The sequence below is a fragment of the Podarcis raffonei genome, chromosome 13 (genome assembly GCF_027172205.1).
Source record: "Podarcis raffonei isolate rPodRaf1 chromosome 13, rPodRaf1.pri, whole genome shotgun sequence".
NCBI lineage: Eukaryota > Metazoa > Chordata > Lepidosauria > Squamata > Lacertidae > Podarcis > Podarcis raffonei.
In genome coordinates this window covers 17,730,627-17,758,401 of record NC_070614.1, presented here as the reverse complement: position 1 = coordinate 17,758,401, position 27,775 = coordinate 17,730,627, and the positions used below count along the sequence as shown (strand labels likewise).

The 27,775-nt window shown below is 49.1% G+C and overlaps 1 protein-coding gene and 1 long non-coding RNA gene across 7 annotated transcripts in view; one reads left to right on the top strand and one right to left on the bottom strand.

Moving 5' to 3' along the window:
* Positions 1–3,143: 3,143 nt before the first annotated feature.
* Positions 3,144–14,856, top strand: LOC128400529 (uncharacterized). Its single transcript, XR_008327338.1, has 3 exons — positions 3,144–3,561; positions 7,538–12,894; positions 14,769–14,856. It is a non-coding gene; the product is annotated as an uncharacterized LOC128400529 (long non-coding RNA).
* Positions 14,580–27,775, bottom strand: part of SHANK1 (SH3 and multiple ankyrin repeat domains 1) — a 105,042-nt gene continuing 91,846 nt past the window's right edge. For 4 of the 6 annotated variants that reach the window (XM_053362736.1, XM_053362738.1, XM_053362739.1 and 1 more), the window contains 4 exons: positions 25,905–26,029; positions 24,725–24,827; positions 21,447–23,898; positions 14,580–15,801 (listed from right to left, as the gene is read on the bottom strand). In XM_053362736.1, coding sequence (XP_053218711.1) covers positions 15,234–15,801; positions 21,447–23,898; positions 24,725–24,827; positions 25,905–26,029 — 3,248 coding nt within the window. In that variant the 3' untranslated portion in view covers positions 14,580–15,233. Of the gene's footprint in view, positions 15,802–21,363; positions 23,899–24,724; positions 24,828–25,904; positions 26,030–27,775 lie in introns of all 6 variants that reach the window. The other 2 variants (XR_008327337.1, XR_008327336.1) reach the window with 2 other exon arrangements.

Here is a 27,775-nt window from a genome sequence, read left to right as displayed (position 1 = left end):
GCAGCGAGTTGGACTGGATGATCATCATGGTCCCTTTTGAGTTCTATGATTCTATGTCTTGTAGGGCTTGGGGTTTGTAGTTTTAAGCCTTGGCATGGCCTTGTTCAGAGGTAGGAGCAGCTCTGGATCTCAGCTCCCATCTGCCTCAGCCGGCATGGCCAATAGTCAGGGATGATGGAGGCTGTATCCCAACATCTTCAGGGCACTACATGTTGACGACGCCTGGTTTGCTAGTCTTTAACTGGTAGGTTGGGATAAGTGCGTCATATGCAGACCTAAAGTGGGTCACACACAGGAAGCATAATTTTTGTAGCTGTTGAGATTTTTTAAAGGGACGTAGAAATCGTGTGTGCATATGTATATAATATGTGCTATGGATGTATATAGGGCAATGGTGGGGAGGAAAGAAAGCATTAGGAGAGAAGAAGGAAGGAAAGATATATGAGAACAGAAAAGCGGGGATGAAAGAGGGTGAATAACAACAAATAAATGTGAGAGCGAAAGAAAGGGAGGTGAAAGGCAAAGAGGATGAGGAATGAGGAAAGAGTGAAAGAATTGTAGTTAGAAGGGACCCTTTGGGTCATCTGATCCAACCCCCTGCAATTCTGGAATCTGAACACACGGTTCCCCATCCAATTTAAAACCATATCAGACCCTGCTTAGCTTTGTAATGTGCTAGCAGTTTTACTGCTGCACCACATCTAGACTCCAGTGTTTGGGCCACACCTATTATTGACTTCTTTTTTTGTATTCATATTTTATCGAAAGAATTTCAATTATAAAGCAATTGTGATATAGAGGGGACAAAAAACAAAAGAAAAATGAGAAAAGAACAAAAATCTCTGGCATACAGTGCTTGGAGGGTTGGCTAACAGGGAATGTGAAAAAGGCTGGTCAGGCCTGCTTTAGCCAGTGTACTTAGGACTGCAACCTCAGTATGCATAAAGGATGGAGTACTCACAAAGCCACTTAATTAAGGCAGATGAGGAAAAAGGGAGAAAAGTCTTGATAGCACTTTGCTGCAGAAGCTAAATGAAACAGAACATAATATGAAGAGGAAGGAATGGAGGGGTTTTGTCGTTCTTACCTCAGGCCTTGTACAAAGCAGGGAGACATTCAATCAAACATACTGAGAAGAACCTCCCTCAGAACTACATAGCTGATCAGAGCAGATGTTACCTCGGTGAGGATCATGCCACTCTGACTGGTCACTAAGCAACACCTACCTACCTACTTACCTACCTGAACACACACCTTCCCAGTTAGCTGCCCTGGGCCAGAGATTACCCAGTGCAAGTATACATGAAATTGAATTGAGTCCTGAATTGTTGACTCTAATCCATTTCATAGGCCTTTTGCTGCTGGAGCAACCTTTGCCAGAAGGCCAAGAACAGGTAAGAGTCAGGAGCCTGTCTCTGAAACCTGGCAGTGCTTTGTTGTTGTTTAGTCGTTTAGTCGTGTCCGACTCTTCGTGACCCCATGGACCAGAGCACGCCAGGCACCTCTGTCTTTCACTGCCTCCCGCAGTTTGGACAGACTCATGTTTGTAGCTTCGAGAACACTGTCCAACCATCTCGTCCTCTGTCGCCCCCTTCTCCTTGTGCCCTCCATCTTTCCCAGCATCAGTGTCTTCTCCAGGGAGTCTTCTCTTCTCATGAGGTGGCCAAAGTATTGGAGCCTCAGCTTCAGGATCTGTCCTTCCAGTGAGCACTCAGGGCTGATTTCCTTAAGAATGGATGCGTTTGATCTTCTTGCAGTCCATGGGACTCTCAAGAGTCTTCTCCAGCACCATAATTCAAAAGCATCAATTCTTCGGCGATCAGCCTTCTTTATGGTCCAGCTCTCACTTCCATACATCACTACTGGGAAAACCATGGCTTTAACTATACGGACCTTTGTTGGCAAGGTGACGTCTCTACTTCTCAAGATGCCGTCTAGGCCTGACATTGCCCTTCTCCCAAGAAGCAGGCGTCTTTTAATTTTGTGGCTGCTGTCACCATCTGCAGTGATCATGGAGCCCAAGAAAGTAAAATCTCTCACTGCCTCCATTTCTTCTCCTTACAGTATCTTAATTTCAAACCTAGAACCAATACGAGGTGTTTGACACCAGAATCTAGAATAATAATATTTTCATGGTTTGGTGTTGCTGAACTGTTTTCCTGCTTTTGAAGCTGCACCACACCCACCCACCCAGAAAAAGTAGCCCCAGAATTGTTTTTAAAATGTTAATAATGAATAGCTTCCTTCTGGAGAAATGAGTATTTCTGACAGACCCCAAAGCAGGAAGGCCACCAACCTAAACTGGTTCTATCAGGGCAGCTCTTCCGCTCCTGGCTCCAGCTTATCTCCAGGTCACGAATGCGGAAATGTTTGCGTACATTTCAACGACCATTTCCATTCGCTATAAGCAAGGGAGGCTTAATTCTTGGGAAGCGGCAAGTTTTTTTTTATTGTGCGTCAACTTGCATTATCATATGCCTTTATGGTTCCTTCCAGAATAATGTGCAATCCACTTGGATGAAACTCTAAGGATCAATGTGCTGCAGTCATTTGTATGTTTAAATCCTTTCATACATTTTCGGTGGGCTTTTTTTGTAGTATGAGCCAGGAGGAGCCTTTTCACCTGCCACCAAAACGATGATAGTCAGAAACCCCCGAGAAGAGGCAGAGTGGGTAATAACAGCCACAAGAGTGCTCCTGCACATGTGCAGAATGCACTCAGCCATCCGAAGGGCATTTCTGCAATGTGAACGGCAGTCACCGGCTTCTCGCCGTTGGCATGGTCAGCAGGTGCCAAGAGCAAGATTTTGCCTCTGAGGGACCAGTGGCAGAACATGTCTATCGCTGCCCTCAGCACCTTTTTGCTGCTGCTTAATGTCCTTATTTTATGCTATTTGGGGTCCCCCCCTCTATAGGTTGTAGGCAGCCCTGAGTGATGAAAACACATTTGGAATATTAATAATAATAATAATAACAATAATAATATTAATATTAATAATAATAATATTTTTTAAACTGTGGCACAAAAAGACTTTTTAGAGACGGGCAGCACGACCTAGGCATGTTTAATGTGAAGCGAGTCCTATTGAGTTCAGCGAGACTTCCAGGCAGGCTGACGGAAGGAGCCGCGACTACATTTCCCAGCATGCCTTTCAACTTAGGGGGGCGCTAGTAGGGGGCGAAGCGCCGTGTGCGCGTGGTGTTCTTTCTTTTCCTTTCTTTTCAAAAAGGAAGTCTTGAGGGGGGTGAGGAAATACTCGCCACTTGTTTCAGCCGTGGCTTAAAGCGGCGTGGTCGGACTACACTACCCAGCGTACCTCGGGATAGGCGGACTACGCGACCCAGCATGCCCGGCGGGGTAGAAATAAAAGAGAACCGTCGCATATGCGCCGCAGTGCGTGGTGGGAAATGTAGTCCGCGCCGCGTGAGGGAAACTTAAAACCGCCGGTGGCTGTGGATAACCGTGGCGTTCTGACGCCGTTGCCTCCTCCTGAAACCTGACGGGGGGGGGGGGGAGCCGTTGCCGTCCTTCTCCCGCTTCCTCTCTGAGGCGACGCCGGGGTAGGCACTGTGCGCGCTCGGAGGAAGGACGCAGGTCGCGGCTGTTCCCGCCAGATGTTTCTCAGGCCCGTCAGCTCTTGGGTCCCCAGACGTTGTTAACAAAAATATGTAGCCAGTTGTTAGGGATGATGGAAATTGTAGTCCAACGACATGGGGGGTGAGGACCAAGGCTGTCGCGGCCTCGCCTTCCATATGTTTTTGGGCAACGGCTGCCCCCATCCAGTAGGCTGCAGAAAGAGCTTGTGAGTCTTTCTAAGCAGGGCAGGTGTTTCCCAAAGTTGAGTCTCCAGCTGGGTGTTGTTTTTTTTATTTCTACTACAACTCCCATCATCCTTAGCTAGCAGGACCAGTGGTCAAGGATGATGGGAATTGCAGTCCTCAAACAGCTGGAGACCCATGGTTGGGAACCCCTGGGTTAAGGTTTGGTTGAGTTGGGCAGGTGGTGAGAGGGACATGGACGGGATGGGTCATGGAGGGTATCTTAAGCAAGGGTCCTGCAAAATACGTAGTTAACAACACTGCCTCCCATCCCCAAAAGGCAAGGGATGGTTGGTTCTCCTGCCATTGGGTTGCCATATGTTCTCTTTTTCCCCAGGACGCACCCTCTTTTTTATGGGTAGAGTCACAGCAATCCATAGTTAAAAGCAGAAGTTGGCAAGCGTGTAATCTTTTTTGGCTCTTCGCGATACAGTACAGCAACCCTAGCTGTGAGTTCTGTGTTTGGTGTTGGCCTCACATTGAACTGGCCATGACTCAGTGCTGTGACACTCTCCTAGAGGTGCGGATGTGTGGTTTGCAGTGACAAAGCTTAATTTGGGGGTGTACACCTTCAGCCCATGGGTACATGCCTTTTTATAGTGTACCGTGCCCAAGGAAAGCATTGAGCTGGATCCAACTCAATGCCATTTCGTGGAGGACAGTCTCCTGGATGTGTGGGTCTATGGTTTGTGGTGGCCCAAAGCTTATTTTGGGGTGTACGCCCCCGGTTCTTTATTCTTTTCTACATTTTTTCAATAAATAAGAGAAAGTGTCATTATCTACTTAAACATTATGTACCAAACAAAGCAACCTTTCAAACATTATTTTCTATTTCAGCCTAATCAGTTGTTTTGGCTAATATTATAGTTAAGATGTCCAGTACCCAATATACAATATCCAATTAAATTATATATCCAGTATCACAAGAAAACCTTTATGTTGTTAAAACATTTAAAAACTGTATTTTATTCAAGGAAGCGGTAAATTCCTACTCCTTACTCTTTCCCACATGTATTGGCTATTATAGTTGTGGATATGTACCCTTAACGGTGCTCAGGGAAAGTATTGGTCCAGGTGCATTTCAATGTTGTCTAATAGTGGACACTCTCTTAGAGGTGTGGAGGTATGATTTGGGTCACCCAAAACTTATTTTGTTATGTCCGTACACAGTTCCTTATTATTTTCTACATATTTTGGATATTATTGCCATGGGAGTGTCATGCTTGACAGTGTCCAAAAGAAGCATTGTGCTGGATATTTGATGTGTTCTTGTAGCAGATACTCTCTTGGAGGTGCAGATGCATGATTTGGGGTGGCACAAAGTTTTATGGTGTATACCCCGGTTCTTCTCTACACATTTTGGTATGGGTGCTATCTTTAACATTGTCCTGTGCCCAAAAGAAACATTTGGGTAGATGTGATTCAATGCCATCTTATAGAGAACACTCTCCTGGAGGTGTGGAGGTACAATTTGTGTTGGCCCAAAGCTCATTGTGGAGTGCATACCCCTAGCTTGTTTGTTATTGTCTGTTGTGAACGTTATGGGAACTTACGAATGTTGTGGAAACACAACAGTTTGGAGTAGTCAATTACTGTGAATCTTGAAAGGGACAGTCCCATACTCATGATGATATGAAGCATGGCAAAGCTGATTTTGAGGTTTATAGACATACAAATTTTAGTTTTTAAACAAATTTTCTGATTACACTGTTTTGAACTGTCCTGTCAATAAGAAACTGGGAACTAGTAATCAACTTCATCATAGCAGGGAATGAGGTTTTTCCTAGCAAGCTGAATGATGATTGGGAGTTTAATACCTAAAAAGGGCCACCTCCTTCCTTTAAAAAGTGTCAAACTAGATGTTTGCTTAATATGTAGGATGCAGATCCATGTCTTGCTCTCTCTGTGTGTGATTCTTGCTACAGAAACGCAATAGCCCAGTGGGGATGGATCGGATTGGAAGGGATAATTTTCCTTATGGGTTGCTTCCTTTTTCTTTAGGGATCCCCCCAAAATAGAATTACAGAAAGCTTTATCCCAGTCTGGCTGAACTATCTGACACACCCTAGTCTCTTTAGTTGCTTTGGAAGTATTTGAGCCCTACTGCCAAGGACTCATTCCTTCAGCTTCAGGAGAAAATAAACGAAATGAGCTTTGGATTTACTCTCCCCTAAGACCAGATGACACTCAAACTCACAGTAATTTGTGATCTATGTTTAGAACACAAAGGGAAAGCTTTACCAACCGTGCAGTTTGCACATGGAGATGATTTTAATACAACATTCCTTTTATAAAGGAAGAACAAACTCTGGAGCAGTATGCTATGTGTTAAAAAAACCTCTAGTTTGGCCCTATGATTTCTGCCATACCATAGGAATCTTGATCTTGATTTCATACAGCAGAAGGGATTAATTTGGGTATGGTATTTCAGGTATGTAGCAGGAGGTTAGGAGCAAGGGAAATACAACTGCTTCTTGAGTTTCCTTAGTGTTCTTCATTCAGGTTCAGGACGTTATCCAGCTCATAATGGAGTGGGTGGATTTTCTTATTAACTCAGGTTTTACAGAAAGACACCCCAGTAATATTTTATGTGGCTTCGAGTCACCTTGCTTGCAGGAATTTTTCTTATGCGGTGTGTTCTTCTCTGCAGTTTTGTTAGGACGTGCCCCTTACTCAGTTCAGAGGGATGGTGGATCAGACCCCTAAGCCTGCCTCAGAGGGCATGACCCCAGTCTGATCCCATTGGCTGTGCAGAGACACTTGTTGGGGAATCAGGCTCCCTGATCGTTAGTGCAGCCCTGTAGTCTCCATTGATGCGAAGTGAGGCCAGAGACTTGCTAGTAAATGTCTGCCAAATGGCATTTCTATGCAGACATTCTCTCAAGTGTGGCCAGTTGGGGTGGAGAATGTTATTATGAATAATAGTTTTCCCCCCCTACCCATCCTCCAAGTTGCTCACAGTATATGTGGCTCTGTCCCCAAACCAATTTTATCCTCACAACAATCCTGTGAGGTAGGTTAGGCTGCGTGTAAACCACCCAGAGAACTTGCTGTGGCACCTGACAGAAAAGAGATGGCTTGCTTGGTCTCTTTCCAGACATTGGGTTGTAGCCAACTGCCTGCTATATTCAAAGTAGAACCATTGAAATCAATGAGCATGATCTCAGTGGGTGTACTCTTGAAGTGTGACTTACTTGGATAGAGCCCAGTGTCTTTGGTTTCCTTTGCTATTCCCATACATAGATCTACTTCACTCTTGCCTCTGTTCTCTTGCCTCCTGGCTCCTCTTCTTATAAAGGAAGTTTTGTTGTATGGATAGTTGCTAAATAGTCTATAGCTGCACAGCAGGACCTGGAACTGCTATCCTGTTCATCTTCTTTTGCCTGCATCCACTCCAGATATGTAGTGTTATGTCAGGACGATTATAAGAGGGAGCTGAGGGGCATAGCACTAGTTGCCTGCCTGCTCCTACATTCCTGAGTCCCCAAATTTCATTTTTTTTCAAGAGAATGTTTTCAGAATTGTTATTATTCCTGCATACTCCCGCAATACTAGTCTAGAACAGAATGGTGTAAGGTCAGGCAGCGCCTCAAATGTCTGTTGAGCGATACAGACATTTCTTGCATGCCACTGTTGGAAATCACAGGCTAATCAAGAGGGGCTATTGGTCTTACCAGCAAGGGAAATCTTTTGTTCTGTTCGTTTCCCTCATTTACAGGCCTCAACAGCCCAAGTCCCAGGAGCTGCTGTCTGGTATATTCATGGGATCAGGTATGAATACTGAATCTGACGCAACAGAGCTGATGGAGTTTGTCTCCTGCTCCTGATTTACCTCTTGTGGCCATTTGCACATCATTGGTTATTCATTAGTTCATTATCTGCCTACCCCCATCCACTCATAATTCTTCCTCATTGGTGTTTAAGGCAATATATTCCCTGATAATCTTCCATCCAAGAACTGACAAAGCCCAGGCCAGCTTGGCTTCAGCATGTCTGCTTCATTTTGTGCCATTAAACCATCCCCTGGACATTATTGAAGGGTCTGGCAATGGACTACATAACTGGACTACAGCAGGAATGAGCAACCTGATGACCTTGAGGTGCTGTTGGACTACAGCTCCCATCATCTGTGACCATTGGTCATGCTAGTTGAAACTCATGGGAGTCCAATTACATCTAAAAGGCCACTGGTTCCCCACCCATGCTCTAACATTTTCAGTATCGGACCCATGTATGCCTTTTTTTAACTGGTTTGACTTCCTAGTGCAAGAGCTTTTTTTAAAAAAAAGTGAGGTGAAACCAGCCTAGTGTGGAGATGCATCGCAGGAAATTAGTCGTGTTGTGAAAAGGCCTCTGATACATCTGAGCTCAGTTAGTGTTTGATTGGCTAGACTTTTGCAAAAATAGCCCTGCAGTGATTGAGAATGGTAGGCAAAGGGCTGTATCTGTGACTTTGCAAGGAATAAACACTAGCTCGACACCTTTTCATCAGTATGATTTCCTAGGATGTTGGTGTCTTTCACCCACCCACCCCAGATAATCAGCTTGGAAAACTAAAGCAGATTCTTACTGTCAGTTTTGCCTCCTGCCTGGTAAAACTCCACCAGGTTTAGCAGTAACTTGGCAAGCCGTATACCTTTTGTTTATCGGAAAACATTGCATATGGCTAAGTTATAGCCTTGCTTCTTCCTCTTTCTCTCACATAAACACATGCAAAAACACCTGGGGCCCCCCTCTGTATCCCATAGAGTTTATATTTGCAAATAAAATCAGTAAATTACATTAGTTGCTCTGCACAGGCATTGGAGGCAGAGACAGGGCCTCTGGCCCAGGACAAGAGGTTTGGTAGAGGAAGGTAAAAAGGGAGTGTGAGAGAGAGAGCGTGAGTGATTTAGTCTGTCCTGCCTGGATGCCATAGGAGGGGCTTAGTCAGCACAGGATCAATTACATTCATCTTGGAGATTCTGCTCTCAGGGTGAGGTTTCCTAGAGGTACAGTTTCTTTGCGGGGTGAGAGGAGGGCTGAGAATCCTGGGTTGAGGAACCGCTCTAGGGGTGGGAGTGCAGATGGTGCAAAGAGCCATTTTCTCTAGCAAAGGGAAAAATAAATAAATAAAGTGGCTGGGTTCTAGAGCAGAGACCTAGAACACTGGCACTCTAGAGCATGAAGCCAAGAGAAGGTTCTAGAATGGCAGGAGCCAATTCTCCCAGCACAAGAACCAGATAAGACCCTCAAGCGAGTAATTCGGATCCACCCAGTTGGGCTTTGTGGGATGAGGTGGGAAGTGAAGGCCTATTGGGACCAAGCTGGGCCCTTAGGGAAGAAACTCTATGCCAGGCTTGAGGATGAGATGGGAAGTCAGGAACTGGGTAGGAATCTTGAGAGATGGAGAAACCACACCTCTTGGCTCAGGAGCCAATCTGGGTCATTGCAAAGGTGCAGTTGTTAACAACTGGGATTTCTGGGCTCTCTCCAAGAAAAATGTGAGTGGAGGGGGGTGAGATGAAAGAGGGGGAAGTCTATTATACATCACACCTGGGTGCTACAAGGCCAGGTGTGGAGGGCAATTATAAACTTGGTGACTCACACCAGAGGAGAGGATTAAATGGGGTGGAGGGGAGTGTACCAACCTCCTTCCCTGTAGCCCCTGTCCCCCACCCAGCAACCACAAAAATCAAAACACAACCCAGTGTCAAATGCAGGCATTACCACCCCTTTCCCCCTCCCCTCCCCCTCCCCAATAATCATTCCCAGGGAACAGATCCCTGAATCACAAAGTCAACATTACATATTTCATTTCAGTACATTAAGGCAAGAGGATTCAATGCTGCGGTTCTCAACCCTTCTAGGACCAGTACACCCTCAGACAACCCAGTTTAATGCTGGGAAATTTATAATCCCTTCTTGGAGAACCCAGGAGTCCTGCCTCTGCCTCAACCCATTCAGCCCAAGTGTCTTTTTGAAGAACTCAGGATTCCCTGGGTGACTCCTAAATCCCCTTTCGCCCCATATGCATTAGATCCCACTTTCTGCCCAAATATGAGGACTAGATCTTTAGCTAAAAGCAATATCTTATCCAAATTTTGACTAAGTAGATGCTCACTCTTTCTAGAAATCTGAGGAACCCTGTCTTCCGCAGCCTTCCGGAGTTTCTGTCCTGCTTGCTTCATTCCTCTTAAATCACACACTTCTCCCCAAGCTTGGGGTCTTTCCTCTTCCCTTGCAGCGGTATGGAAACAGCAGTAGTGTAAGTGGGGGAGGGAGTACAGAGCATAATGCGCTCTTGCCAAAGGCTCCACTATGGAGAAGGCCCAGCGGGAAGATGGGCACTAACTTGGGCACTGCCTGCCCTTTCCTCAATCCAACAGAGAATTTCTTGGGGATCAAAGTTGGGGTCTCCTGTGCACAAGAACTGCTAGTTAATGGCTCTGAGAAATAGGACCCCCCAATTAATTATTCTCCCAAAGTAGGCCATTGTACCTCCAATCATACAATCTATAACTGTTACCTTTCCAAGCCCCCCTCCCCAAAATTACATATGTAGCATTGACTGTTCCTCCTGTTCCATCTCCTAGGCATCATTTCCCTATGAGGTCACCCATGCCTCTTTTAAAGAACCCAGGAGAACTGGTCCAGTTCCCCTACCATGATAAATCCTTGAAGCCCCCATTTCCCCCTCCTAGAGCACCCAAGAGTCCTGGCTCCAGATCCTTCTCCCCATAACTGTTCTCTTTCTCCCTACCCACCCCCCTTAATCAAGTAGCTTTAGTTCCCCCACTTACCCAGAGCTGGGACATGAATCTATGAGGGCCGCCCACGTGAGGAGCTGAGAACGGCAGCACAGATACCCCCCTCCCACCCATAATTGGAGAGGAGACCGTGTTTCCTGCCTCCCCGCAACATCATCATTATGGAAGACATTCTAAAGTTTTGTTTGTTTCGTTTCGCTCCCTTGTTGGGGTCTGTGGACAGGAGGTGCCAGTGCGGCCAGTCCGACGAGACGAGACAAGAGCCCTTTTTTAAAAGAAAAGAAAAGATGGCTGCACGACCAGCAGCACTCAGGTGCAGCGTCGGCGGCAGGTGTCAATTATCCACACAGTGAGGGGGAGGGCATTTCGCCACGTGGCACTACAGTGTGGCCTCGGCGACTCTTGGGGCGCAGTGGGGCAAACGACAGCCACGAGTCTGGAGCTAGGGTGGGGGCAGGGCGAGGCCACGTGGTATGGAGTTGTGGCTTTGCAGGCACAGTGGGAATCGCCGCATGGCATCGCGTTGGGACGTGGCAGCGACAGAAAGGGACACCACGAGGCGGCTGGGCAGGAGTGATGTGGCGAGAGGCACCCTGAGAGGGAGGCACACACAAAGCCACGTGGCACAGAGCCATGGCACCGGGTTAACCCAGCTATGCAAATGGGGCGAAGGTGTGCGACTCCGCTCAAAACATCCAGTGGCCCGCTTGCCCAACATCAGCTGGCAAAAGTTGCTGCCCAAGCTCAAAAATCCCTCATGCCTATTTAAGTCCTTAATTGTTCCACCCTAGTGGCTAGCCTCTTGTATCCAAATGGCTGCCGGTACCCTTCTCTCGTCCCTCTGTGGCCTAGTTGTTCCTACTTGGCTGCCTCTACCTCTGTTCCTTCCAGCAATTTCGGCTGCCTCCCTAGACCTCTTGAGGTTCTGCACCTGCCTCTTCCTTAGGCTGCAGGCAGCCACCTTGAAAACCCTGCCTATGTGGACCTCCTAAATCCCCTTCGCATGCTAGACTGGGGGCACTAGAGCACTCGCCGAGAATACAGCTTCTGCAACAGGAGCTCCTTCTTAGAGGCTATGACCACTGGCAGTCTTGGCTGAGTCTTTTGAGAAACGGCACTTTGCCCGCCCTACTTTTCTCCCAACCACGAGGGCTAGAAATCCACCTTCTTTTAATAAAAGCAAAAGCTGAAACTTCTTAAGGTTCTGTGAATATCCTGGCTGCCCACGTAAACGTTTATTTGCCTGGGGCCTACCACCAGTTGGGTTTTTCTTTTTTTGCATGCCTGGGTTAATCTTGTGGTCATGAAGGGAAAAGGGTACATTGCTGGCCGTGATGGGATGTCGGATGCACAAGGTTTACCCTACGTCATGGAGTTATGGGCACATGTGTGATGGGAGCCACGTAGTACAGAAACGTGGCGTGGCTCAGACAAGCAGCGTGCTACGCCACATGGTTAACGGTCGTGGGAAGGACTTAGCTGTATGGCACAGAACTACGGTTTCAGAGGAGCAGGAGTGGGGCGGTCAGCTGCATGGCACAGTTGTGGCGGGGGTGTCAGTGGCCAGCTGTCGATTTTAAGAGTCACAGCACAGGTGAAGTGGTAAAATGGGGCCAGCCACAAGGCCTACAGTCATCGTACAAATTCCCCCGCACACTTTTCCCCACAGCTCGTAATCCCTGACGTGGAGATTGAGAGGGGAGGAGTCAAGGAGTCGTCCCCCGCCCCCCGCTCTTGGACGGAGCATCACTCTGAGGATCCCAGCAATGAGCAGCAGCAAGAGCAACCCCTCCCTGGCCTGTGTCTTGGGGGGGGGAAGCAGTCCGTGCACTGGGTCCCGGTGTCCAAATGGCTGCAATGGGGAGAGCAAGTTATGGAGCACCCCCTTGTAACGCTGGGCTCTTGTTTCTTTGGCAGCTGAGCATTGGGGGAGGGGAAGGGGGATGCTCCATCCACAGCACAGATATGGTCAGTATCCGAGACCTCTCGCCCCTTGGAATCGGTGCAGGAGCACATGGCGCCGAAGGAGAGAGCACATGAGACCCAGAGTGGGAGCACCTGCCCACACCCTACTTTTATGTCGCTTTGTCTTCCCTGTTCCAGCCCCTCAATCTTGGCTACCCATCCGGAGCTGGAATTCCTGGTTGCCACAGATACCCCTCTGGCAGAAGAACGTTAAGAGAGACTCCCAACTTCTATGGGAAATTGTCTTGTTATCTTCCCCGTTCTGGGAGTGCAGAAATACGCAATACATTTCCAAATGGAGGCGGCGTGGAAATAGCTTTTGAAATGAGGACAAAATGAAGCTTGTTGTTGAATATGCAAGGTGTGAGCTGGAGCACAACAGCACGCATGTATATGGGGACCACACTACAACTTGCGAAGAAGCTGTTTTGCAGACTATTAATGCCAGGGTTGTGTGTACTCTGTAGTATAAATGGAGTGAGACTTGTTTGCTTTTGCATCACCAGTGTGAATTCAGGGTGTGATATGAATTCACTCATCTGGTGTGACCAACGAGATGCAGCTCTACATCAGCTTAACAACATCAGGTGTCTCATAAGAGTGTGTATAAAGCAGGCTTGGAATTAGCAACTTGTCTGATCACTGATGGGGGACTATTCACTGCTTCCAGGTGATTTACCACAAAGCTTTTGTAAACAGGAACTGATCTGGGTTCTTCTGAAAAGGTTGTCGATGCACCATGGATGATTAAAAATAAGGATGGATGAGCTAATTCTCACCCTGGAAGACTACACAGAAGTGAACCAACACCACACATCAAAGTACACTTAGTTTCAGAGGATGGTTTTACAAATACAGCATATACTGTCTTATCTTTGCAGCGAAGAGATCACACCTAGGTTTAAACTTATGGGAATGGGGCTGAACACTACATACAGCATCTTGTGTCTGGCCATGTGGCACAACCCACCCTCTTCTGCCGTAAAGCAGGCTCAAGCCACTCATCAGTTCTAGATCATACAAGCCTGACAACAGTGGCCTTTGACTGGAGAGCAGGTTCCTCCATAGAATGGGGTCTGCGGAATAAATGGACCCAATGTTGGTTTTCTGATAGGATTACTGAAACTCAGCCAAATAAGAGACTATAAGGTCAAAATTATTTTTGACTATGTTTGCATAAACACATACACCTTTATGCAGCTGTTCTGCCATTCAGTTGCACCTCACCCGGTTCTCTTTGTGATAAGCCCTGTGGGTGCTACAGTGCTGAATTCATGACAAAAGGGTGGTAAGAGCCACAGGCAATCTCAGATCACAAACCACACCAAGACTCACAAAATGATCCCTGTTCATATTGGAATGACTGATGTTTCCTCATGGCTGGTCCCATGCTGCTGGAATTACATGGGACAGGCAGTTGATACTTCCTGTGCCAGCTATCTCTCCTTCCCTCCCAATCCAAGATGCCAATACTGTTGTGTAATAACCCTGTAACACTATTGGCTCCAGCTAATTTTGGCTTTTGAACACTACAAACCTGATGTGGGATCCAGCCACTGGAAAGAGGCAATACCACACATCGTTCTAACGGTAGGCTTGATTTGTTGAGCAGCGTGTGCCTGGCAAGTCACCCACACCACAGCTTTGTCACTGAGCCAGAGCTCAGCAGCAGCAGAACAGACCTCTTGCCTTACTAAAAGGGTCACGAGGCTCACCCACAGCTGGCAGTAGTGCAGGGCAGCTGGATACTCGGGTTGAGAGTCTGGGATGGGTCTGTATGCTTTGCTCAAGCATGTTGTTCAGTACTGGGTGCAAAATTGCCTGCATGCTGAGATCTCAGCTTCCACTTCAAAAAGAGACAGCAAGTTTCTAGTTTTATGACTGTGGAAAGACGACTAAATGGGCAGTGTTTAACAAACGCCCCAAAGATGGGGTCTGGGGACGAAGAAAGCGGCTCAGGGAGATTCCTAATGAGTTTGTGGGATCTGGGCCCTCTTCTTCAACAGCCAGCACATAATTAATTTTGCAAGTAAGCATATATGCAAATTTACTTTTCTCAGAGGTTCTTTTTTTATATAAAAGGCAGAGTACATAACAACCCTGGTACTGTGAAGATGCACAGGGCAAGCTGTTACATGGTTAGATGAACTGATGTGCAAACAGCTGCAAAGTAAGAACAATCAGCAGCATGGAGGATGAAATATAGATATCTATCTTCTCTATATATACATGCAGGCATGAGCTGCTGGACAGCTGACGCCATCCATTCGAGGCAGCGAAGGTGATGAAGCAAGCTGCAACGCCGATGGAGCACTGAAGGGCGAGTGCATGTAAGCAGATTCGCACACTCGGAACGCACACACTTATATATAGCTTGGAAAGCGATGCTCTGCAAGTGAAGTGTCCGTATGTTGTGTCGGCGGCAGCTGTTGGATGAGTGAAATGGGCAAACTGCTACATGGCATCGCAGAGGAGGAAAGTGCACACCCCTGAGGGTGCCCAGGCAAGCTTTGGTGAGCTTCTCCAAGTATTTCTCTGCCAGGGGGGGATCCCCACCCTCACCCGCAGGGTCTCTCCTCGCAGCTTCCCCTGTGCCTAGCCCCACAGCTGCAACCCCTCCACCCCCCCACTTCTCCCCACTGGTGGAGGTCCATTGTACATTCAGGCGAGAGGCTCCCCAGGGCAGGGCGGTTTCCCCCATCACCTCTCCAGAAAAAACTTGAGGGCACGGGCAATGTTCATGCGGTGCCCGACTCGCGTCACGCCCAGGTCAATGAAATCTTCCTTGGTGAGGGACGGCAGGTGAGAGCCGTCGATTTCGTTGTCCAGGAACCGATCGCGGTGCTCGCCCAGCTTCAGGTACTCCAGCCAGTCGGCCACGTCGTACTTGGTCCAGAAAGGCAGTGGCTTGGAGCCAAACGGCTTGTCCGTGGCCGGCAGCAGGAAGTGGGTGGGAGACAAAGAGCGGCTGCCCGAGGGGAAGCCGGGGAAAGGGTGCTCGCCCCCAGAAGTGGGCGAGCCGCGGAGATCGAAGACGCCGGTGTATATGGGCACAGAAGGCAGGATAGGGAGGGAGGACGGCCTGGGGGCAGGGCTAATCTTGTGCTCACTGGGCAGGGCAGCTGGACTCGGGGCGCGCCGCAGGGCCGGGCGGATGTCAAACTCCACGCTTTTGGGGTGCTTGCCCTGGGGGGACTTAGGCCAGTTATGGAAAAGGCTGCTTACGGGCTTGGAGGAAATCAGTGATGGGGACGTCTCATCTGGGAGCCTGCAGGGAAGGAGACAATGAACAAGAGACAGTTAGCCAGAAGAAAGCATGAGCTGGAGTAGAAGACTGGCTTCCCTGCAGCCCTGACTATGATAGAGATGTGGAACCTGTGACCCTGTTGGGGCTCCCAACTGCCATCAGTCCCAGCCTGCTTGATCAACAGTCAAGGATGATGGGACCCAACCAGTGCTGTAGATTCAACTCATTGCAAAGGTCCACTTTCCCTACCCTTGGTGTATGAAATCACTTGCTGGCATACATTTCAGTACCTGGACTTCAGCAGAAAACTAAGTACACTTCCAGTCGCACACATGCAATGATCAGGCACAAGAATCCTTTTTTGGAAATCCAACAAACCCAAAGCACAGGTGGGATGTTGCAATCTGGAATGAAAGTTTGGGGGGAGGGGATGCTCCTCTCTTGCCCTGAGGGTTGTTTTTCTTATAGAACTCCCTCCCTCCACACAGCTTGTTGTCCCCATGGGTAAAAAGTTCAGTGAGGCAGAAGTTTATAAGAAAACCAGCCTGCAGGGAAAATAAGCTTCAAAACTCTCTCTCTCTCTCCTCACTGCTGTTTTAGATATATATATATATTTAAAAACTCACAAATATCTGGAGGAAGATATTAAAGTGACTGAGCACTGATTTGCAGGAACGCTGCCAACAAAGGACAAAACCACATGAGACAGCAAACTCCTCATATAAATGAAGCTATGCTGGTCTTTCTCAGATTACCTTTGAAGATGGAGAACCAGAAGGTTGCAGTAAGGAGAATCCACATTACCATATCCAGGATGGAGACCATTTCCATGTGGCAGCTCTCTCCACACCTAGATGGCTTCCACACCTGGATCCTCTTGCCAGCGTCAAGAGGTTGCTGGCGGTAGGTGTAGAGAAGGGAGGATCCATGGTGCAAGCTGTGCTAGATATGGAGCACTGCTCCAAAGAAAATGCAGCTATGCTGTAACGTCTGCTTGGTGATCCTTCATGAAGCTGGTAGTAGTTCCTCAACAGTGGAACAGGAATGGTCTGACATAAGGCACATTTCCATCCCTGACCATGACACATTCATTCAAAAGGAGAAGCTCACTTGCACTGTCTGCTGCCATTTCCTTCCTCCCCACATTTGTTTGGTTGGCATAACAGTGGGCCACAACACACATAGGGAAATTCCCGCAACCAAACAGGAGCACATGGTGAAAAAAAACAAAATTTTGACATCAGCAAGTGTAAAAATAGACCTGGTGTTTGGGAGTTTTTAAAAAACAAAACTTCCGCCAGGGTTGCCTTGACAATCGGAGAGGTAACTCCATGAAGCCTAAATGTATCTACTAAAACTCCCTTCTGAAAGTCAGGAGGCTTGGCCTCCTCCAAGTGTAGGTTACTTGTGGTCTTCTAGGGACTCCAACTCTCATCAGCCCTGCCCAGCATTGTTCTGATCTATTGCTAAAAAGTGGGTTTTCCCTTGGAAAGGAGCAAGGCGAAAACTGCTCAGACCCTTGCCTCGAAAATGAGGGTCAAGCAGAAAACCACTCCAACCCATGCTTTCTAGACACAGCACAAGTGGAAACGTGGACATGCCCTGAGTCTTCATCAAAAATTGGCCTTGGCTGAACTGACTCTCATGGAGCAACTTGGGCTTCAGATTTTCTTTTGGGAAGAAAAAAATCTGAATAGCACCTCCCTGAATGTATTCATTGCCATTTTTAAAAAGCACACACAACAGGATTTTGGGAATGAATGAAAATCCTTCCAAGTTCAGTCATCCCCCTATGATATTCACAAAGCGACAAAGAGGCCTTTTCCTGTGTGCAATCAGAAAGGCATTGCAACTTGAGCATTCAAGTTAACTTGGGTCACACAGGGCTTGAGGCCCTGCTTCATAATGACCAAGAAAAGGAAAGCAACTTGATAAGGAAAACAGGCTCCTTCTCTGAGATATGCACCGTCAATGGAACTCAATAGGGGGAGCCCTATGGAACTTTTTCCAGTCTATCTTCAATACTGGGAAGAAAAAGTGCACTGAGCTGGCACAATTGAGGGAGTCACAGCAAGCCTGCCTCACACTAGGAAAGTGGATGGATCAAGCAGAACGTAACTGCCTGGTGGGAAGGAGATATGCTTACTAGAGTAGCCTCTGAAGGAAGAATTCATTCCACTCCAATGAATTCAGGAATGGTTCTCTTCTCCCATAAGTCATCTGTTTCCCTGCTTCCATTCCAGAGCATTTTGTACCATACCATACCCCTCACTCCACCTTCCCATAGTGCTCAGAAGTTATGGCTCTTCTGATATAACCCATTAGAGCATTTAGTGTTTTGGACTACAGTGCCTATCATCCTGGCTGAGCCTGATAGGAGTTGTAGTTCAAAATGTCTGGAGGACACCAGGTCGAGAATGGCTGCATTAGACTATGCATCCCACCACTTCTCTTCCCACCACCCCATTTAAAATACCCAGGACCCCTCCCCTGAAATAAAGACTCCCAACCCATCCCACAAAAGACACAGGAGTCCTAACTATCAGCCGATCTTTCCTACCCATTCAAAGACAAGCAGCTTTGATTATGCGTGTTGGGCGTAAGATCCCAACTTTTCTCTTTCCCAACTCCACGGCATCGGAGGAACGGCAAGTGAATTCTCCCAGCGCAGATGTGTGACCGCAGATGGATGACAGAATGGAGCAAATAAAACTCAGCAATGCGACTGCGTTAGATGGAGAGTGCTGTGGACCCACAATGCCTATGCCTCTCCGCACGTGTGTGCATATGGAAGCACAAGTGCTTGTGCAAGTACCAGCACAGTACGGAGGTGCAAAGAGAGGAGCAGGTGGCTACAGCAACGCAACCTCGGCTTGGAAGGAGAAGACCCTGGCATGGAAGATTCCGTGGCACAAAAGCTGAGCAAGGATGTGTGTGCAGAGTCCGCGGATGTGGAACCAGCAGCCTTGCAGATGTTGTTGCACTCTAGCTCCCATCAGCCCCAGCCAAGCAGGGTGAATAATCAGGGATGATGTGAGCTCAAGTGGAGTGCCACAGGTTCCTTGTCCCTGGTGTAGGGCCAACAAACAACTTGGGACTGGAGTGTTGTAAGGGACAGCTTTGTCCCATATGTTCCTGCCTGGCAACTGTGGTTCGCAGATGGGACAGTGCTGAGAGACCATTTGCCCCAGAGGTGTGCTCAGCTTGTATGAGAAACTGGGCTTTTAGCACTGCAGCTCTCTGGAATTGATTTCCAGCCAAAATTAGGTGCCCAGTGTCACAATGAGTAGGTGCCTACTTTCCCTGAGTACTGACCTAGTCACGGAACAACTGTACATCTGAAGAAATTATTTTATTGCTTTTTAAAAGAATTTGCAAAGTTTCTTACTGCTTTTAAGCCTGCTGCAATGATTTCATTGTTTTTGAACTTGTGTTTGCAGTGTTTTATTCTGTTGTTATCTTGTAGACTGCTTCAATGGCTTTATGTTATAAAGCAGTCTATAGATTTGTTAATAATAATGATAATGATAATAATAATAATGTAGCAGAAGAGGAGACAACTAAACCACAGATTTCCTGGGTCTAAAGGTAAAATGCCCCCTTTCTGCCTTCCAGAGAGCTCTTCCAGATGTAACCTGCTAGTGTCAGTGGTCTTCAGACCGTGTTCCAGGGAATCTGAAGGTTTTCTCAATGGAAATGCCAATCATGGTGGACAAGCTTCTCTTAGGGCTGATCCAGACTCTATTTTATTCCATGCCTTCCAGGCACAGGGCCACACTTTAAAGCTTCATGTCTGGTTTTTGTTTTTGTCAAAGCGCCTTTCCTGGGAAAACCCATGTTCTCCCACTGAGTTGGAGCAAACATCAACCCACAGAAAACCCAATGGCCATTTGCTCCGATTCAGCAGTAAAAGATGAGTTTTCCCAGGAAAAAGTGCTGGGACAAAAAACCCCCCAATAATGCTCAGACACAGAGCTTTAAATCCTGGACCTGTGCCTAGGAATCCGGCACTAAAGGCAGTCTAGATTAGCCCTTAGTGACAGCTTGTCCCTCATTACCAATCTTTCTCTGCAACACAAAACTGTAGCAAAGTCCTGGTTGCAATTTAGAGCATATTCTTAAGTCATCTGACTTTATTTTTTTTAAAAAGAAAAGCCTAAAAGGAGAGGTGTATGTATGGAATTTGACTGGGAGAGGGGTGCTGGGGGAGTTTCCCTCTCAAGCCATTTCCATCCAAATCCTTTCCTGCCTTTGGCTATTAGCCTTGCTTGGAGAGAGGGGTGCGGAAGGAAAACAGCATGTTCAACAGAGACACCTGTCTTCCTGCCTCCAGTAGGGCTAATCGCAACTTTGGGGGAAGAAAGGAATTTTGCAACGGAAAACAGCATGGGGAGAATTTCACCCTGCCCCAGTGCTGTTGCACCAAGTTGGAAAGCCATTCCCAGACCTGCTGGGTCACAGGGAGTTTGTCCCTTGTTTAGTGGGGAGTGTAAACTCAGTGCACACTAGGATGCAAGGCTCTGCAAGGCAAGTGTTGCACAACAAACACAAAGGGGATCTTCAGCAGAAAGGATCCCCCCACAAAACGAAATGTGAACGCTACACAAAGAACACAGGAACACAGAATGCTGCCTTATACCAGGTCAGATCACTGGGTCCATACTGTCTACACTGACTGGGAGAGGTTCTTTGGGGTTTCAAAAAGAAAGCCTGGAGAGGTTGGGGATTGGACATGGGGTCTTTGCATGAAAAACAGATGGTCTACCACTGAACTACAGGCCTCCATATCCAAATGGGAAATCTTACTCCTCTATGCATTTACACACACCATTTGGGTCTCCAGTGCAGGCCCACAAGGCAAACGCAGCCTACCACCCATGCGTGGTGGCCATTCAAGACCAAGACTGCCAATTTTTGCTGCCCGTCTGCAGTGTAATATAATCAAGGGGTTGTCACCAAGCAAGCCAAAATGATGAGCTCCATTCAGCAGGGTGGGTCAACATGTTGTGGGCTAGTCAAAAAGGGCTGTTTCTTGATCCCTGCCACAATGTGCTGTGAAACCCAATGGCTTGGTGACTTTCAAAATACTTGCATCTGTTTCTGATCCTTTAGGAGCAAATGTTGGACATTAGAGGAAGAGTCTTGCCCATTATCGGCTTGAAGAGACCTTTGCCTGAACATATGAGTACAGTACAAGACAAAGGTATATACTTTGTGCGTGCAAGATGCACACACATGCCAACAGACCCTAAATACATGTGTATGCTTCTATAGTCATGCTGCTGGTTTGGATGGTCTCCTTGGATGTCTAAGGAGGAGCTGGGCCTGTGTTCTGAGTGCACGCAAAAAGCAGCTGGGATGGTCTGTGTGCACACACGCATACAACTGCAAGCCAGTGGTACAGTAAATATATGCACCATGCATACCCGCTGAACAAGACGGGCGAAGTGCTCCATAGAAGAGCACATACCCTTGCCCTGTGCCTGCCAGCACACCAAACGATGTAATGGTGGTAGAAAAAAGGAAAAAATAAAAATCATAAAAAAGCAAGCATTGACGGGAGAATGAGAAAAGGAGACAAACCCAACTGAAACACGAGATGCGGCATGCACGGGGCTGGCTTCCTGCTTCCTGTTCCTCCTCCTCCTGCTCCAGTCGCCTAGTACCTTTGCCTCTGCAAGGAGCTGGGCCTCTCTGAACCGAAAGAAGCCACCGAGTCGGGCGGACGGGACCACGACACCCCGCCCATTTGCTGCAGCTTGGTGCTCAGCTCGCTGATGATGCTGGCCTTCATGGTGGACATGGGGGAGGCCTTGGCTTCCTCCCATGGCAGCGTCGGGGATTTCCGCTGCAGCTCCTTGCCCGGCTCGGCAGCGGCCGGCTGCTGGTGGTAGGGCGGAGCGGGCGTGAGGGCAAACATGTTCTCAGTACATGCAGAAACCGAGATGGTGGAGCTGGTGGGGGTTGCCACTGGCAAGCGACCGGGGAATGGCCGCGAGCGGAGCTTGGTCTGCAGGGGGCTCTTCTCTGTGCTGCCTCCGCCGCCACCGCTGCTGCTGCTGCCTCCTCCGCTGCCGCTGCTTCCCCCAAAAGCCTGCCCGTCCAAATAGGTGATGTAGGTGTCCAAGAGTTCGGTGCCTTCCCCAGACATGCTGGACAGAGTCGAAACGCTGCTGATGGTCTCCAGGTGGTGGTCGCTGCTGCTGCGGCTGTCCACCTCCTCGATCCCCGAGTCCGTCACGGCTTCGGGGGCCTCGGCAGGAGGGATGGCGATGGAGGACACGACGGAAGAGAAGTTGACGTGAGGGGCTTCCTTGGTTTCCGCTGTGCCGGCTTGGGTCAGGGTGGCCACCTCGCTGTCGTAGGACGTCAAGCTGGATGCCGTGGAGTCCAAGGCGGCTGGAGCAGGGGGCGCGGCCGGAGGGGTCATTGCAGCAGGGACTTCGTTGGTGGCTTTGGGGGGCGACTCGGGCTTGTCAAAACTGTTGGAGAACTCGAGGGGCGGCGGGAGCGGCTCGGTGAACACAAATTCGTCATCCACATCAATGGACGGGGCGGGAGGGGGCAGCACCAGCAACGGGAGCCCGTTTTCCTCGGCCACGCGTTCCGCGGGGGCAGTGGCCACCTCAGCTTTCCCACTCTCCTGGCCCCCTTCCTCCTCCTCGGTTGGGCGGCAGTTCTCCATGAAGCGCACATGCAGCTCCAGCTTCTCCCCTTCCTCGGGCCGCTTCTCCCACGGCGCGCCTTTGGCCGAGGATGGAGGATGCTGCTGCTGCTGCTGCTCGGGAGAGGGGTGCCGGGGGCTCTCTGGCTCCTTCCGTGGTGATGCCGGGCGCTGGTGGTGGTGGTGGTGGTGATGGTGCTGCTGCTGCTCTGGCGTCCCCCAGAGCCGCAGGATGGAGCTTCCGGGAGACTCTGGGGTTTTGGGAGCCTCTCCGAACCGAGGCGAGGACGGGCGCGAATGCCTGTCATCTCGGCTCTCTTGCTGGGACTGGGACTCCTTCAAGGCCCGCTCACGGGCCACCAGGGCCAGTCCCAAGGGGGATCCAGGGTCTAAAATCTTGCCCGTCAGCGGGTGAATGAGAGGCGTCGAGTGGGCCTGTAACTGCGGCAGGAAACTGGAGCACACGGAAGTGAAGGCGCTGGTGGTGCTGGCTCCGTACGTTTTCGCGGCTCGAGGCGGGAGGTAACCGGAGCTGCTCCCGCCGCCGGCGCCGCTGCCAAAACAGGGAGCCATGTTGAGCTGGATGTACGGCTCGCTGGAGAACATGCCTTCGTCGATGGATTTGGAGTGGCGGAGACGGGGCATGGGCGTCTGTTGAGAGTCGTCGTCCGGCTGCTCGGTGGAGAGGAAGAGGGCAGACTTGCGGCGAGCCTCGCTGTACCACTCGCGGTCCCGCCGGGCGGCCCCAACCAGGGCCGCCCCAAACTGGCTGGTGAAATCCATGCTGTTGTGGAGCTGGAGCGAGGGCACAGGCACCGCTGTCTCTGGCTGGCTCTCAGCCTCCATGCTGCTCCCCTGGCTGCTGCGTCCGCTGCTGCTGGTCGAGGGGGCTTTGATTATGATGGTAGGGATGGGGATGGAGCTCTTTTCCGGTGGGGCAGGCATCTGGGGCTGCAGAGGCAACGGCTGCGCCTGAGAGGCAGAGGCTCCCTGCTGCTGGCGCTGCTCGTCTTCCACTTTGGTCTGCTTGACAAGCGGCCCCTTCCGCCGCATGGGCTTGGTGGGGACATACATGGCGGTGTTGGTGGCCCGCGGCGGCAGGTTGTAGTAGCGCAGGTCTGGGGTGTGGCCCCGCCAGCCGCGGGCAGTCGACCCCTCGGCCCCCGCCTCGGACTCCTGGCGGTAGAGGGACATTTTGTCGCGGGAGCGCGGCTCGTAAGACGGTTCCTGGTGCAGGGAAGCTGAGTAGAGCTTGGCCTCGCTGCTGGGGTTGAAGGTGGAACGGGCCAAGGGTGTGGCACGCCCGGAGGCCGAGGGCGTGGTGCTGCTGTATGGGGGGTCTGGAGGGGAGGTGGTTGGAGGCGGGGGGATGTCGTCAGAACCGGGGACTGAAAGGCTGCGGCTGAACTTCATGGCAGGGGGAGTGAGGTAGGGCTTGTCATCCTCAGCGGCACCTGGGGAGAGAAGGAATGCTATCATCACCAAACCGTTCTCCCATATTTCCACTGTCTAACCTGTGGCCCTCCAGCTGGACTACAGCTCCCACCATCCTTGAATCATTAGTCCTGTCTGCTGGGGCTGATGGGAGTTGGGAGTCGGGCAACACCACGTAGAGCTGCAGGCTTCCCCGCCCTGCTCTAAGCAAAGAGAACTCCCTCTTCCCTCCCGGCCCTTCTTGTTCATATCTGCTGTCATGGACTGGTTGGACCATGAATGCTGGGAGGCACTAGTTGGGGAACCCTCAAAGGAAGAAAGCTCAGAGTCCGAGGTGTGGTGGTGGTGAGATATCGGAAGCTGAAGGAGTAACAGGGTTCAGTGAGCTGGGAGAGTCTGTGGCAGAGAGCAGTCCAGAATCGGAGGCAGAAGCTGAAGCAGGTGAGTAAGAGGAGGGAAGTCAGGAGGGAAGAGCTGAGTCAGGTTGGTGAAGAGTCACAGGTGTCTCCTCTTGCTGTGACAAGCTCCCCTCCCAACTCCCAGAACCAGGAGAGGTATGAAATGGGAGGAGGAAAGACAGGCTGCATGCAGGAACAGTCTTCAATTGCTTGCAAGAAACCCTGGAGAGGCAGAAACATAGATGGCAGTGGGAAGGCGGGAACTTTTAGTTTTGACAACTGCTGGAGCCGTGACCTCTACTGGATCTCCAGACCTGGCTGCAGCTGTACAAATATCCAGAATGGTGACTGGGAGTGGCTGCCGAGACCATATAACACCGGTCCTGAAAGACCTACATTGGCTCCCAGACACCTGGACTACTGCACACCCTCCTGACCCCTGTCTCACCAATAGACTTCTGGCGGAGCATCATGCCTGGGGGGTGACTGGCTGGCAGGTAGGATGGGCGCTCGTAACTGGCCTGACTCAGGCGGTGCTGTTCAAAACTGGGCTGAAAGAAAGAAAGAAAAAGATGAAGCCAGAGAACTGGTAAGAGCAGATGAAAGGACTCAGAGAGGCTGGGTGGCAGGGGTGTAGTCAGGATTTATTTGGGGGGCAGGCTTTATGTTGGGGGGCAGAACTGAGTTAAGTATTTTTGTTTACTTACTTGATGGGGGGGGAACTGCCCCCTGCCTATGCCCATGGTGGGTGGATGTAGCAGCAATAATGAAGTATCACTCTATTTATATTTTATTTATTTTTTTAAAAAACTAATGTATTTTATTAATTTTCAAGAGAAAGAATATAGGTACGAACAGAAACATTACCAACATTATCAAAACTATTGGTTTCCCCTCTCCCAGAGAAGAGAAGATAAACTATCACTCTAATCCTGAACTCAGGTACTTAGTACCAGGATACTAAGGTTTGCAGAAGTAAAGCAAAACAAAACACCCCCCCAAACTTAGATGGGGCAAAAATGATCCCCCAAAACAGCTTAGTGAGGATGCTTAGTAGCCACAGAATATTAGAGTATCAAGTAGATCACATTTAACAACCAAGCATTTGAAGAGGAAAACTCACGAGGGAAAATATTGGCAATTGCATTTAAAAGAATACTTTTTTAGCCAGCGTTTCGATACGATACGATATCTTTATTGTCATTGTCCCATGTAGAACAATGAAATTGAAAAACTACATAAAACTACCACAAAACTACATAAAACATTCAAAAACCCCTAAAAACTCTAAAACCCCATTTTAAAATACACTATACTATAGAGACCCCTTATGCTGTGTTTAGGACCAGAATTGCATTTGCTTAGAAACTGTTTCTCAGGCAGCTAGTCCTGGCCTTTATAACCCTATACCTTCTTCCAGAAGGCAGAAGCTGAAAGAGATTATTTCCGGGGTGCACACTATCCTGCACTATCTCTACCGCTTTCTTATGGCACCTGGCAGCATAGATTTGATCTAAGGTGGGAAGAGTGCACCCAATTATTCAGTCTCTGCATTGGGAAACTTTGATCAAAACAACAACAGATCTTGCTAGATGTCTGCTCCACTGGTGAGCTGTGCTCCATCCTACCTCAGCAGAGAAATAGTTCTTGGCAGCGCCCCGAGATTTCCCCAAGGAAGGAAGCCCTCCGCTGCCACATCCATCCCCCACGTTGATTGTCTGTTGAGCTGCTGCAAGGATCTCGTCCAATTTGTCTGAAATGAGGCAGAATCACAGAAAGAGGCAAGATTACAACCATCCCCACGCAGAGCACGCCTATGTCCCTTTGCCCATCAGGCTCAGGGGGCGCTCCTCTCGACTGATCTGCTCCTAGACGGAAAATGGAACCCAAGAATCGGAGGTTCCTCCTCTCCCAAGCTCAGGCCTCAAGATTATGCTAAGGGTGACCTGGTTTCAGTCTCATGTAGTCTCTTCTTATTTTTAAAATTAAGATCCCATGGTCCACCGATGTGCTTAAAATTTACAGGGACAAATTGGGTTCTCGGATCCAGGATACGAAATCTACACTGGGCTATCCTAATCTGCATTCTTGCCTAAGAAAGTGCATTGCAGGACCAGACTGAGGTCAGACGAAATTTGGAGAATGCCTTATGTGGAGATGTTTCCGCTTTAGACTACAGCTCTCATAATTCCTGACCACTGGCCTTCTTGGCTGCAGCTGATGGTTGTGGGGATTGAGCCTTGGGGGTCCAATATCATCTGAAGGGCATCAAGGTCAGGGGAGACTCTCCTAGCCCCAATGTCTCCCCGACTGGCGCCAGCTTTCCCAGGTCTCGCACACCTAGAGAAATCTTGCCTGGCCAGTCCTGCTGCCTGAGTTAAGCTAACTAGAGAGGCTTGGGTTTTTCTAACTAGAACCTTGTGCATGCAAGTTCCACCTGACTTCTTTGCATTTCCCACTAGCCCACCTTCTGCCCATGCCCACACAAGACTACACTTCCTCACCACCAGCCCTCTCGGAATGCCAGAACTTTTATGCTTGGGAGTCAGTACCCTTGGCTCAAGCCCCAGGCCTTAAAGATGACACTGTCAGTACTGCTGCAAGCCCCCCCGCCCCCCCTTCAACAAGTAAAACCACATCAAACAACCTGATTGGTATTTGGGGTTTTGTGTATGTGCCTCTCAGCCATTTGGCAAAGAAGGCAAGACTGGTGCTCCTCACAGCCCATTCATTGTGAGCTGTATACCAGCTTCCATCAGCTAGACTGGTGACTGGAAGTGGCTGCTGAGACCAGATAACACCGGTCCTGAAAGACCTACATTGGCTCCCAGTACGTTTCCGAGCACAATTCAAAGTGTTGGTGCTGAACTTTCAAGCTCTAAACAGCCTCAGCCCAGGTATACCTGAAGGAGTGTCTCCACCCCTATCGTTTAGCCTGGACACTGCGGTCCAGCTCCGAGGGCCTTCTGGCGGTTCCCTCCCTGCGAGAAGTGTTTGATGTTTTATCGTGTTGTTAATATTCTGTTGTGAGCCACCCAGAGTGGCTGGGGAAACCCAGCCAGATGGGCGGGGTATGTATGTATGTATGTATGTATGTATGTATAAATAAATAAATAAATAGCACCAACAGCCAGCATGGATGATGGGTGTTGTAGTGCAGCAGCAACATTTGGAAAGGCAAAAGTTCTGTACCTCTGCTGTTATGGGATAGGAAAATCTGAAAATCTCTTTTTTTCCTGTTGGCTTCTGCCCTGAATCTAGCCCCAACAGAAGGCTGCTACCCAAACACAGGATGTTGGATTTCAAGAACTGGCAAGAGCTTGTTTTGCAGGCCGACACCTATTCCATACACCCTAACCGTGGCTATGCACCCTAGTCTTCAAACATTGTTCTGCACCTGTACGCCAGAGTAAAGACAAAACTGAAGATTTCACACCATGGTGCTGCAAAACCCGCAGCAAGAAAAGCCAAATTCTGTTACCTGCTAACGCAAATGCAG